General features: G+C 50.1%; 1 protein-coding gene across 1 annotated transcript in view; it reads right to left on the reverse strand.

Annotated features, from left to right (window-relative positions):
- VWA2 (von Willebrand factor A domain containing 2) overlaps positions 1 to 12,862 on the reverse strand; it is a 44,335-nt gene that overhangs the window by 29,879 nt on the left and 1,594 nt on the right. The window contains exons 2-4 of the mRNA XM_040623801.1: positions 6,959 to 7,020; positions 2,604 to 2,678; positions 978 to 1,111 (exon numbers count right to left, since the gene is read on the reverse strand). Coding sequence (XP_040479735.1) covers positions 978 to 1,111; positions 2,604 to 2,678; positions 6,959 to 7,010 — 261 coding nt within the window. The 5' untranslated portion in view covers positions 7,011 to 7,020. The remainder of the gene's footprint in view (positions 1 to 977; positions 1,112 to 2,603; positions 2,679 to 6,958; positions 7,021 to 12,862) is intronic.

The raw sequence follows: 12,862 nt of genomic DNA on the forward strand, positions 1-12,862 counted from the left end.
CTCAAGTGAACGTCCGGGGAGGAGCCGCACTTCATACTGAGACTCCCGTCTTCCGGGGTAGAGTTTTTGTCAGTATGCTCTCCCTTTCCCAGAGTTCTACAAACACTCCTCTTTCTGGTGGGGAACCAAGAAGGTGGGTCAGCCCATGACTCCCACATGGCCAGATCATCCTTCCCTCTGACTACTGGGATTGCTCAAGGGATTGTCATGTGACCTACGCCTGCCCAGTGGGAGCCCTCCCTGGGACCTTCTGCTGCAGGTGCAAGGAGAGAAATCCACTTTCTTTTTACTGGGATCACTAGCTTGAAGGGCAGTGCAGGGCAAATGTGCCAGGGAAGGAAAGCCTGCATGGGAAGGAAGCCAACCAAGGAACACAAAACAGAGAAGAAAAAGAGATGGAATGAGCCCTTGGGTCCTACCATGCCTAGAACCAGGACCCACCCCCTTGGTCTTCCTGTTCCACAAGCTAGTAAATGTCCTCTTCTTTTTTTTTTTTTTTCAATAAGATTTATTTACTTATTTTAGAAAGAGAGAAAGAGTGTGGACAAATACGAGCCAGGGAAGGGGCAGAGGGAGAGGGAGAATCCCCAGCCCCCCAAACAGGCTCAGTCCCTGACCCTGACACCATGACCCAAGCGGACAGCAAGAGTCGGATGCCCAGGGGCGCCTGGGTGGCTCAGACACTAAGCATCTGCCTTCGGCTCAGATCATGATCCCAGAGTTCTGGGATGGAGCCCTGCATCAGGCTCCCTGCTCAGCAGGAAGCCTGCTTCTCCCTCTCCCACTCCTCCTGCTTGTGTTCCCTCTCTCGCTGACTCTGTCAAATAAATAAAATCTTAAAAAAAAAAAAAGAGTTGGATGCCCAACCCACTGGGCCACCCAGGCGCCCCGTAAATGTCCTCTTCTGCTTAGAACTGGATTTCTGTCACTTGCAACCAAAGATGTCCTAATACAAAGATGATAAGACGTGCACTCACCCTCTCAGGGTTGATGTCCAGAGCGTCACAGACCATGATGGCAAAGTGCTTAGACCTTTCAAAGCTCCCCTTCCCGACACTGTGGGATCCGTCAATCAGAAACAGGACGTCCACTGCAGCGGAGCACTGGATCACTGGGGGAGAGCAGAACACAGTGGGTGACAAGCCGCTTCCCTGCCCTCTGGCCCCCAGAGCATCTCCATCCTGAAGCAGAGTGGAGGCAGAAACAATTTTGGGGTGGATCAAGCTCCTCTTAGCCCACGGGTGGAAACAACACAGGAGATGGTCCCAGCCAGAGGCAGCTCTCCTCCACAGCAGGAAGTACCCTCCCCGCCCCCTACAACCCCAAGCTCACAAACAGACCCCTGGGTGGAGGACTTTGTAGTACTGGAGGGGTCTAACTCAACAATGGAGATGTAGGAGAGAAGAGGCTCCTTGGTCTCAGCTCTTGGGGGCCACCATCTAGTCCAGGATCCAGCCAGATATGCTGGGGCATTAGGCTGCATTACCCCAGAGTTCAAGCATGGATAGCACTGTGTCTTCCCTACATGCCATGCACTGCCTCCAACACTTTATATGTGCGAATTCTTATAACCACCCAAAGATAGATTGCTATTTTTTAAATTTTTTAACAGGTTTATTGAGCTACTATTCACATACCAAAGAATTCATCCATTTAAAGTATGTAATTCAGGGGGCACCTGGGTGGCTCAGTTGGTTAAGCATCTTGATTTCAGCTCCACTCATGATCTCAGGGTTGTGAGATCGAGCCCTGTGCTGGGCTCTGCTCTGAGCATAGAGCCTGCTTGGGATTCTCTCTCTCCCTCTCCCTCTGCCCTTCCCAACTCGTGCACACATTCTCTCTCAAAAAAAATTTTTTTAAATAATAAAGGAAAATATGTAATTCAGTAGCTTTTAGTATATTCACAGATATATTCCATCCTTGCCATAGTCAAATTCAGAACATTTTCTATCACCTCAAAAAGAAACCCTACAGTATACCTTTAGCTATTAGCTCCTTAGCTCCCCATCCCACTCCTAAACAGATGAATGGTTTTTATTCCCAGTAGGGACATGAGGAAAGAAGGACACAGGGCAATTCAGTAACCTCCCGAAGGCCAAAGTACCAGTAAGCAGTGGAGCTGGGCAGCAAACTCAGGCTGTCCAGCTTCAGAATCCGCACCCTACCACCTCACCATCAGGATGTAGGAGAGCGGGAGGCAGAGAAACACCAGCGAGAAGGCACCACCCAGAAGGCAGTGACTGAGGCGCAGTTCACCAGAGAGGGACGGAAGGGACACGCAGGGTCTCTGGGAACAGGCTGCTGTGGCTTGAGCAGGTGGAGTGGATGCTGAAAAGGGTAGAAGAGGAAGGAACATGGCGGGAGATGAGGCTGCTTGGGAAGATGGCGGTCACATAGCTGAGGACTCCCAAGTAGGACCAAGAAATTCAGCAACACGGATTTACCAAAGGTTTTCACCCAGGATGGAGACCTGGGTCAGGCCTGTTTGGGGGAAATGACTCTGGCCACAGTGTGAAAGGAAGATGGGAGTGGGGCAGGAACATTCTGGAGTCAGGCAGAGGTCAACATAGGGGTCAAGAAGGTTGACAAACACATGCACTTACTTTTGCTGGCGGCTGAAATCTTCCCAATGGTCTCCCTGCTTACATGGACTTCCTGAAGAGGATGAGACAGGTGTACTAGGAGAGAAGGCACCAGAAGTGATCATTACAAAGCAGAGAGGGGAGGAGTCTTAGTCCCCATTACGTGACCAGAACCAATAAGCAGTAAAAGGGAAAACTGGAATGTGGAGGAATTTAAGGACGTGGTGTCTCAAAAATCACCAGATGGGTGGCATAAAGAAACGCCTCCAATTACTTCACTTCCATCAGGTACCTTTGTATTTAAATGTGGGTATTTTGAAGCGAAAAATTAAAAATATACATAGAGAGCGATACAGAGAGCCTGTGATTCTGATGAGTTTTGCCCCTGGTTAGGCATAATAACTGGGTGCCCCTCTGAGGTGCAGCATCTTGCCAAGAAAATTAACCTTGGGTATAAATATACAATTCACAGACAAGCACAAGGGAAAATGTTTGAATAGGTGACAAAATGTTTTTAACCCAAACAATGAGATATCCTTTTAACTGCAAAATTTAAATAACCAGCTTCTACATTCCATTTAAATGGAGTTGGGGAAAGATCAAATCGGGAAAATCCTTCCCAATGGTGGCCCTGAAAACTGGTACAACCCTTTTAGAAAACAATTTGGCCAAATGCATGAAGAGTCATAAGGCAGCTTACAGCCTTTGCCCCTGTAGTATCGCAGCCGGGAAGGGATTCGAAGGAAGAACAATTTTAGAGAAGAGAGAAGGTACCTCAGGACTCTCCTTTCGGGGTCACTTGTGATGGAGGAATGGTGGAGGTAACAAATACCCAGAGACACGGGGCTATGAGTGAACGCTGATAAACTGCTTCGGTGCAATTAATATGAACAAGGGCTAAGAAGTCCTGGGGTAGGAAGTTCGTGAATCTATCTTTCATTCTCTTACACGCTGTCCAGTAAAATAGTAATGATGGTACGTTTAAAAGATAAACTCTGAGAGCAGGGGTCACACGCCAAGGAAGCCCCAGGACTGCTGGACGTGAGCCGATTGCGACGGAAGTCCTGAAGGCCATGAGGGTGCCACTGTTCTGATAAGCCAAGTGCACTCGGCGGACGTCCAGCAGCCGAAGTCCGCGTGCAGCAGGTGTGTAAATGCCCACGCACGGTGGGTAAGCGCGGAGGAAGTAACGTGAGGTGGGCAGAGCAGGGGAGCAGGCCAGGGGCAGAGGAAGGAATGTGAGCAGGGGGCGTTGCTGGGGAAGGGGGAAGGGTGTGGGGGTGAGGAATCACACCAGGCAGGTATGTTGGGCCCGAAGGGATCTATGACTGCCAGGAAAGTGATGAGGAGGGAGAAACCAAACAAAAAAGTCAGGGTCTGGGGTAGGGATGCATCTGGCTTGTGACACACACACACACACACACACACACCCTTAGTCAGCCACCCCCTGGGCTTACTCCAACCCCATCCTCTCTGGCTCTTCTCCACTCACCACCCCCCAGTGCAAACTAAAGTAGTTCCCGGTTCTCCCCACCTAACCTTCGAGCGGACGGTGTCTGCTCACCTGATAGGCCCTTCCCTCAATCTCGACTCACAGAGGACGGTTCTTGGCCAAAATGCCGAACCAGCCATTAGCCCCACAGACAAGAGCTGTCAGACAAACACCGTTCACGAGGTCTAGGACAGTCTGCCACCGCGGTTTTCCCACCAGAGGCAGAAACAAGACAAACTACACATAGAGACCATAGACTGGATTTGCGGGGGAAAAAGCCCTTCCACTTACATAAAAAAATGGCACGTTGGGACAGAGGCTGGGCAATGCTTCAAAAACTGAGCATTCACTCAATAATTCAGCAGATTGGTCTTCCAGAACACAGAGGCTCTCTGCTTTACTGCATTCAGAGAGCAAGAAGATCCTGCAGCCCGACTGCCCCGCTCCCATCATGCGCTGCTGCTCCCCTCGGCCCGGCTGCCCTGGAAGCTGCCAAGGGCAGGAACACTTCCAGCCATCCTCTGCAAAGCCTAGCCCAGCTCTCTGTGCACCGCAGGTATGCCCTGAAGTTTCCCAAGTAAGTCCATGAATTATTGCAAAGGGCCCAGGAGCCAAGGAATCTCCAAAGAACAGAAAAACACTGTTCCTTTTTACAAGTCTTACCAGCAGATTCCCCCCTGGAGACAGGCCAGCAGCCTCCCCCTGAGGGGAAGGAGGAGGAGCTCTGTGACCCGAGACCACTCACTAAAGAGGTCACCCAGCGAACGTGTCTTTCTGTGCCATGTGCTCAGCTGTTACGGCAGGTGCCAGGCTTCAGATGAGCCCTCCCTGTGCCCTGGGTGACGTCCCCACTGCTCCCCTATGAAGTCATCTCATAGAACATGCAACAGGGAGCCCATGAATGTGTTGTTTCCTCTTCTAACCAAAGCAGCCCAGCCTCTGCAGGCCATCTGCCTCGGGCTCCAGAACCTTAAGGTCCTGCAGGAATGGGTGGGGCTAAGGAGTGGGCAGGATTGAAATCACTAATCTTGTCAAACCCTTTCACTTTACAGATAAGAGAGCAGAAGCCTAGTCAGATGATTCTGGTACCTTCTCCTCCCCCAGAAGAGCCCAGAGTGGTGAGGCCAGCCCAGAAGTCAGGAGAGTGACATTTGTCCCAGGTCCGCTACCAACAGCTGTGTGACCCTGGGCAAGTCACAAGCCTCACCGGGCCTCCCCTGTTTCATCTGTCCAGCCCAGGGACGGTGAGGTCAAGTGCTCTGTAAACTGGACAGGGCTACAGAAGGCGAAGTTGTGCAATGAGCTAGAGCAGAACCGGGGCTGTGCCTGAGCCTCCGGGGACCTCATTCAGGCCTTGTCCCCAAACATATCTCACTGCTCCCCAGTCCCCTGACCACGAAGCTACTATGTTACACCGTCTACACACATGGCTTAGAGAGAGGGGTAGGTGGGCCGAGCAACCACCCACCTTCTTCCTGCCTCTCTCATCTCCCCAGGCTCCAGGCAACAGGCAGCTGGCCCCAGGATTCAACACGGCAGAGTCTCAGAGACCACAAGAGGATCCTGAGCTAGACTCGGGCAGCGGGACACCCTGTCGGCTTGTTCTTACTTACAGGACAGCAACCCGCAAGACATTCTGGTGCCTTTCTACCATCTCATGTTAACAAGGCCAGAGCTTGGGAGGGGAGTAAAAACAAAGCTGATTTGCTTCATTATTCATTCATAAATCCACTTCAGCAGGCCGGGCCCAGAGCTAGGCACCGAGACCCTACAGTGTGAGTAAATAATACGTAGTATCTCTTTCGCCTGGAGCTTCTATCTGGTACAGAAGATGGACACTAAGTTTTTAAGAATTCACACAGAAGTAAACTCGTATCTGTGTTAAGTGCTACATAGCAGAGGTGCCCCGGGCTACAGGCATTAAGGGAACTGACCTGACCTGGGGGACCTGGATGAACTGCGCTGGGTGCTGACGGATGAGAAGTTTACCAGGGTGGCAGTGTTGGGTAAGTGGGTGGTCCAGGCAGAGGGGTCGCCATAACTGAGAACCCCTAGGCAGGGAGGGAATAGGGGGCTGGGCAGGATTGGAAGGAATGTGGGCTGTGGTGCCGAGGGAGAGGGTACCAGGGGGCACTTGAGGTGGCCTGGGGTCAGATCAAGCAAAGTCTCTTAAGAACAATGAGGTATCATTTTAGAATGTGAGGCAAGGGGCGTCTGGGTGGCTCAGTTGGTTAAGCATCTGCTTTCAGCTGCAGTCATGATCTCAGGTCCTGATATCGAGCCTCAGGTTGGGCTCCCTGCTCAGCGGGAGCCTGCTTCTCCCTCTCCCTCTGAGCCTCCCTGCTGTTCTCACATGTGTGTGCATTCTCTCTCAAATAATTTACAAAAAAATTTAGGCAGGGGGTAGGGGTGGAGAGGGGTCCAGGCACGATCAGATTTGCATTATTGTTTTTTTTAAAGATTTTTTATTTTAGAGAGAGTGTAGGGGTGTGGGGGGCGGCAGAAGGAGAGGGAGAGAGAATCTCCAGCAGACTCCCTACTGAGTGTGGAGCCCAATGTGGGGCTCGATCTCATGACCCTGAGATGACCTGAGCCAAAATCAAGAGTCCGACGCCTAATCAACTGAACCACCCAGTGCCACAGATTTGCATTTTGAAATGACTGTTCTGTGGACAATGGGCTAGAGCGGAACCAGGTGGACCCACGGAGACCAATCAGGAGACTACTGCAATCGTCCAAGCACGAGATGATGGGGCTCACACTAGGCAGGTGGCCATGGAGTAGAGAGTTGCCGATGTATTTGAGAGACCTCTAGAAGTTAAAATCGACAGGATGTGAAACAAACTAAACCCCTCAACACCTTTCCCTGACCAAAAAAGCTTACCTCCAGAAAACAGGAAAATGAAGAGGACTTCCAGCAATAGGAAAGAGGGCATGTTGATATAACTATAGGGCAAGACAGGGGAAGAAAAAAAAAAGTATCAGCAATTAACTCTGTGCACCCCCAAGTCACCCCCAAGCAAGAGGACAACTACTTGGCCTTTTTGCGGGCACAAAGATGACCCTAGAGGCCCCTCCTTGTCACAATAACTATATTAGCCAGGGAGAGCCCCAAACTCCCTAAAAGTCATGGGGGACTTTGCTCCAATGACTTTGCTTTCAACGGACGGTCTAACATCTTTCCCAGATACCCATCCCCCCACCCCCCGCATCTCCTTCACTGATGGCGGGAAGGTATGCTCTGCCCAAGGTTAAGTAAGAGTCCTGGGTCCCAGCTTGGCCAGGCCCCACCACCTTGAGTAAAGCCCCTCCCTCTCAACACCTCCGTTTCTTAGGAGTTAGAATCAGAGAGATCGAAGATTTGATTTCCAGTGCCCTCATTTTCTGAAACCTTGCAGCAAGGTCTTGAAGCCTACAATTTCTCAATTATTTATAAAAAGAAATGTGGCTGAGGAAGCAACAAAAGCTTTTTTTTTTTTGAATTAGTATTGCCTAATCATGTTTATAGTATAGGTAATATTCAGTTCCATGGGGCCTGATAACAATTTTTGAGGGAGATAAGGGTGGAAAGTAAGAGCTTTTAATAAGAACCATAGACCATAACTTTGATTCTATAAGAGCACATACATGAGATATCTTTCTAGGTTTAGCTGAAATGAACCATTATCTTTTCAACCACAAAGATAGGATGTACAATTCAGACGGTCTTAAACTTTAGCAAGTGAACTCGTGAGTAGTAATAAGAATTGAAAGGGATCAGACAGAATGAAATTTATAGATTTTTCCCCCAGTACAATTTAGCAGGGAGAAATCTAGAAATACCTGAACAATTGGTTCTAGACATTCTATTTTTTGACTTTTGGGATCCAATACTTATTCAAGGTCTTACCCTCCACATTAAATTTGCCCATAAAAAAAAAAAAAGACAGCCACAGGTAGGTCTTAGTGAAGTTTCCTTCCTCGAAACACATAATGTTGACACTCACGTGGGAGACAATTTCAAAGAGCAAATGCCAGGCAGGGTTATGGAAAGGGAACCACTGCGGGGTCCCCCCAGGTTCCAGAGAAGAGAGCAGAGGGCGAGGTGGTCGGTCATAGCGTGGGGTACCCACGGGTGCACAGCCTGGGACAGAGAAACTCACTTCCCCCCGATGCAACCAAATCAGAAAGGCCCCATAACCTCTTAAGTAAACACCGCCCTCCTGCATCTAAGAACAAGGAAGACGAGGCAGGAGGGCCAAGTTTTCGTTTATGTATCTTGGGTCTTCGGACACCCACGTCTCCACTGGCCAACGTTACTTCTCCAAAACGCGGGCGAGGATTTTCCTGCTCACGCTCAGCTGCTCACCAAAGGGCCTTTCACGTACCCTGCGCTAAAATGAATTCTGTTGTCAGATACACTCTACCATCTCTGCTGGGACACTAAAAACACGCCTCCCAGCGGCCACAACAAAACAGAAGAACTTGACTCCTCATTCAGAGGCTTCTGAGCAGGCTGGGAGCAAGGGCTGCCTTGGAAATCTGGGGTGCCCCAAGAAATGCCGATTCTTTTGCAGGAAAATTTAAAATGACCCAACTCATGTTCCTATCAGGTGCTACTGCTAGACCACGCTTGGAATTGCAGGAAATTGAACCAACAGCGGGGATAGCACTTACCTCTCAGGCTCCGGGGAACAAGGGGATCACAAGAGGGGAAACTCAGAGTGGATGAGCCGAATACACTTCAGAGATGATGGAAGGGGTCACAGAGGCGCAGTAGCGCCAGTGTGCACAGGGACCCGGATGGTCACACAGCTCCCGTCCCTGGCTCCTAGTCCAGCATGCTTGCCTCTGACCGTGCTGCTGCTGGAGCTGAGGTCAGCTCAGGGACCTTGACCCACCGCTCAGAACTCCATCCAAGCGGAGCTGGCATACAGCAGGTGACTAGGAGGGGCGGCCGCACCTGCCCCACACCCTGAGTCCAGGAGCCCCACTTCTCATCCGATGCCTCGGCTCCTCATTTACAAAACAAGGAGGCAAGACCAGATGTGGCTAAGGTGTCTTCTGGTTTTAAACATCTCCATCGTGGACCTATGATGGTCAGACCTGACTCTACCATATATTCAGGTCCTTGGATTTCAAACATTTGTGAGAGCTTGTTTGGAGGTTCTAGCAGGGGAGCGCAGCTACTCGTATACCCTTGACCGAAGAACGGTCCTCCTCTATCGGGGAAGGTCGTCCTCTTCGACCGAGCGCGCAGCTTCGGGAGGGACGCACATGGAGCGGTGAGGGAGGAAGGGGACACCCGCCTAGCCAGCCAGATCAGCCGAATCAACCCTGGCGATCAATGGGGTGACAGATGTCGCAGCCAGATCGCCCTCACATCCCAAACATTTGTGAAACAAAGTAAATCAAATGTCCCAACCAGCTGAGAGTCTCTGTGTCTCAAATGACTGTGAGGCTCACATCTTCACCTAATATAAGTGGAGAGTGAATATTACAAGAGCGAGAAAGTCAGGAGCTTTCGCAGAGGGGAAGAAGGACAGAGAAGATACAGGACGGTGGGGCCAACACCGCTCCTGTTAGCTTCCAGCCCAGCACATGCCAGCAAGATAGACCTTCCTTTCCTCCCAAAGACACCTTTTCTTTCCTTTCACTCCGTACAACAGATGGCCAAGTTCCCACCTGCCACCTGGGAGCCAGGCAGGGGCAAGGCATGGGGACAAGGGGCAGTGCAATGCTGTCTAGTCCTTAGTTAGGCTCAGGATGATTTTTGGGGTCACAACCTCTGACCCTGGGCACATGCTGGACTCTGAGGCTTATCAAATTTTTTTTTTTTTAAATAAAAGCAGGATTCTAGCAGCCTCCCCAGGCTGCCGTGAGGACACAGAAGGAAGTACAGAAGGTTCCTGCCACATAGTAAGGCACTCAGGAAACATGCGGTCCCCTCCCTCCGCTATGAGACAAACCAAAGCAACTTCAACTCGCTCTCTTATGTGCCTCTGCATGCCCAGGTGAATGTTTTCCAGAGTCTTCTAAGTTTCTGCTCATCAAAACAAAATTTATGTTGGCAATCTGCAGATCAATGCAAGAAGTCAAAAGCCTCCTGCTAAGTGTGTAGGCCAGATGGTGCTGGGTCTGGGACCTCAGGGGCACTCCCCTCCCCTGTGCCCACAGCATGGCCCGTCTTGTCACACAGCCCACGCTGAAACTGCCTGATGTCTTTATCTCGCCTGCCAGGTGGCAAAAGCCTCAGGGACTGAGTCTTAGTCTCTGCTGGGGCCCCAGCCGCCTGTGCTTGTCTGGCACACAGTAGGTGAGATGTGAGCTTGCTGGGTAAACTAAGCACCATCATGCCGACTTCCAGAGGAATCTTTGCGCTCACTACACTCCCTGCATTCTTTTTTATGCCAAGATAAAGGAAATGAATGCTACTTCGGTGCTGGTGAAGTATTAATAGCACTCTTTGCTGTCTGTTCCCACCCATTATCTCAAACAGTCTCCCCCCACCCCCATACCAAAACCTGCTTGCACTGCTAATTCCACATTCTAAATACAACCCTGCATCTAAAAAAAAAAAAAAATTTTTTTTAAAGATGAACTGCATGGTAAAAAATCCAACAGCTACCACCATCCGGTGAGCAGTAAATAGACCATGTGCCTGGCGCCGGGTTCTGTACTTCCGTACCTTCTCCCTCCCTTGCAGCCAGCCAGTGAGTGTGTTATCCCCATTTTACAGATGAGAAAATGGAGGCACAGGAAAGTTGTTTTGCCCCAGGTTACACAGCTAATCAGTGGATCAGACTCCCTCTAGCCTCCCAGGGATCTGTTCAACCCACCCCCCCCTCCGATTTGGGGGGATTAAGGTAGAGGAATAGAAGCATAATTACAAATCTGCCTCCTGAATCCACCCTTCGGCGGTTTTCCACAAGCTAATACCTGCCAGCAAACTCCCACACTCAGCACATAACGTGAGATTTCCAGAACTCTCTGCATTCTTGTGCAAAGTAGTCAGGAGTGGTCTGAATCCCGGGGCAGAACCAGATCATTGGCTCCCAGGTAAGCCTTGTCAAGCCTTTTCCATTGCAAACCCCTCACTTGTCATTTGTTCCTTTCTCTTCCATTACCCATACTAATCCCACATTATTCCTGGCTCCTGGGGCTCTCAACACAAGGACTCAACTGCTCTTCACCACCCCCCCCCCAATCTTCTTGTGCCACACAGCACCCGCCGCACCGGGAACAACAGGTGAGTGAGTCTGGTTGCAGGGCTCCGCAGAACACAGGGATTGCACTTGCCATGACACAGGAAGAAACGAAGGCCACAACAAGGCTACTTTGGATAAAGAAGGGCCAAGCTGGCAAGGGCGGAAGGCAGTTTTGCAGGACAATGCCTGTCTTCTCCTTTAGGGTCAGGAATAAGTTCGAGGTGAAAAAGGAAACCCCTTCTACCTCCTTAGAAAATGCAATGCCAACCCCAAATATTAATTAGATTAGCCCTTGGCATCCTCTCAATCAGCAGGATGGATATCTGAGCCCTTTCCAAGAACAGGAAGCACCTGAACAGGAAGACTTTAAAATCGGAGGTAAAAGCGTGGAGGAGTCAAGAAGCCCTTGCTGTCTTTCACTCACCTTCCTTGGCCTTTGGGCAAAACACTTGGTTCAGGCCAGGGAAGTGGACCACACGTTTCTCGTTTGATAGGGCAGGGAGGGTGTTTTAAAAGCCACTCAGGGAGTCATGCTCCCTCTAAAAGAACCACAGATTGTTAGTACCCCAACAGTCTGAGAACCAGAAGTCAGCACCAAGGGATGAACAATGCGCTATACAGATTCCCTGGTCAGACGGGCATGAATCTCAGGGCTTCCCACTCTTGCCACACCTGGTAAGAGACATCTTAAGCCAAGAGGGATTTTGATGTTTGTTTTGATATCTGAAAATCCCTTATTTAAATTGTACAGGACCCAAGGTCACTGGACTCTGGGACTCAGAAGTATAAGAGAATGCACACAGGACCGGAAGTCCAGAGACAGAATTCTGGGCTAGTTCTGCTTCTGACCACCTGGGTGACTCTGCAAGCAACAGCTTCCCTGTCTCAGGGTCATTCGTCTAGCACCTGGGGTGAATCTCAGTTTCACAAACTCAGGAACTCAGGCAGCATTGTAAGGACCAGTGAAATAGTATGTGAACATCCCTCCTAATGGTCACTTTCTGAACGCAGAATGTTAAAGAATTATCTTTACATTTAGTAAATTAATTTCATTTAACACCCATAACCCCATAGAGCAGACACGATCATTTCTATTTTTATACATGGGAAAATGGCCTTGTAGAAGTTGGGACCCAAGGTCAAAGAGCTGGTGAACCACAAGCATGGAATCGAGCACGGGTCTTCTGACATGGACAGCCTGGCCATGCAGCGCACGGAAGGACGGCAAAGAGCAACTGGACATTGGGAAGCCCAAGCACGAGCCTCTCCGTATATTCCTTCACTTCAGTCTTTCAACTTCTTTCCCTCAAAAATGGTGGTGACATCACCCATTGTATTTACCTGAAAAGGTTGATGCCAGGATCACATGAGACCACAATACAAAAGTGCCCTGGGTGAGGGCAAAGCTTCCTAAATGCAGAGCAGGAAAACCCAGTTGAAGAGAAGGGACTCGGGATCAGGAAAGGAGAGGAGGGATCCAGGCAAGCAATCATACTGAGGGCAGGCTGGCAGGTAATTCTGCGGGTGGGAAAGAAAGAGGTCTGGAGCTGTTTACAAGATGAAGGGTAAAGCTAAAGAAAAGGACTTCAAGTGCGTTCAGC

The sequence above is a fragment of the Ursus maritimus genome, unplaced genomic scaffold (genome assembly GCF_017311325.1).
Source record: "Ursus maritimus isolate PB19 unplaced genomic scaffold, ASM1731132v1 scaffold_7, whole genome shotgun sequence".
NCBI lineage: Eukaryota > Metazoa > Chordata > Mammalia > Carnivora > Ursidae > Ursus > Ursus maritimus.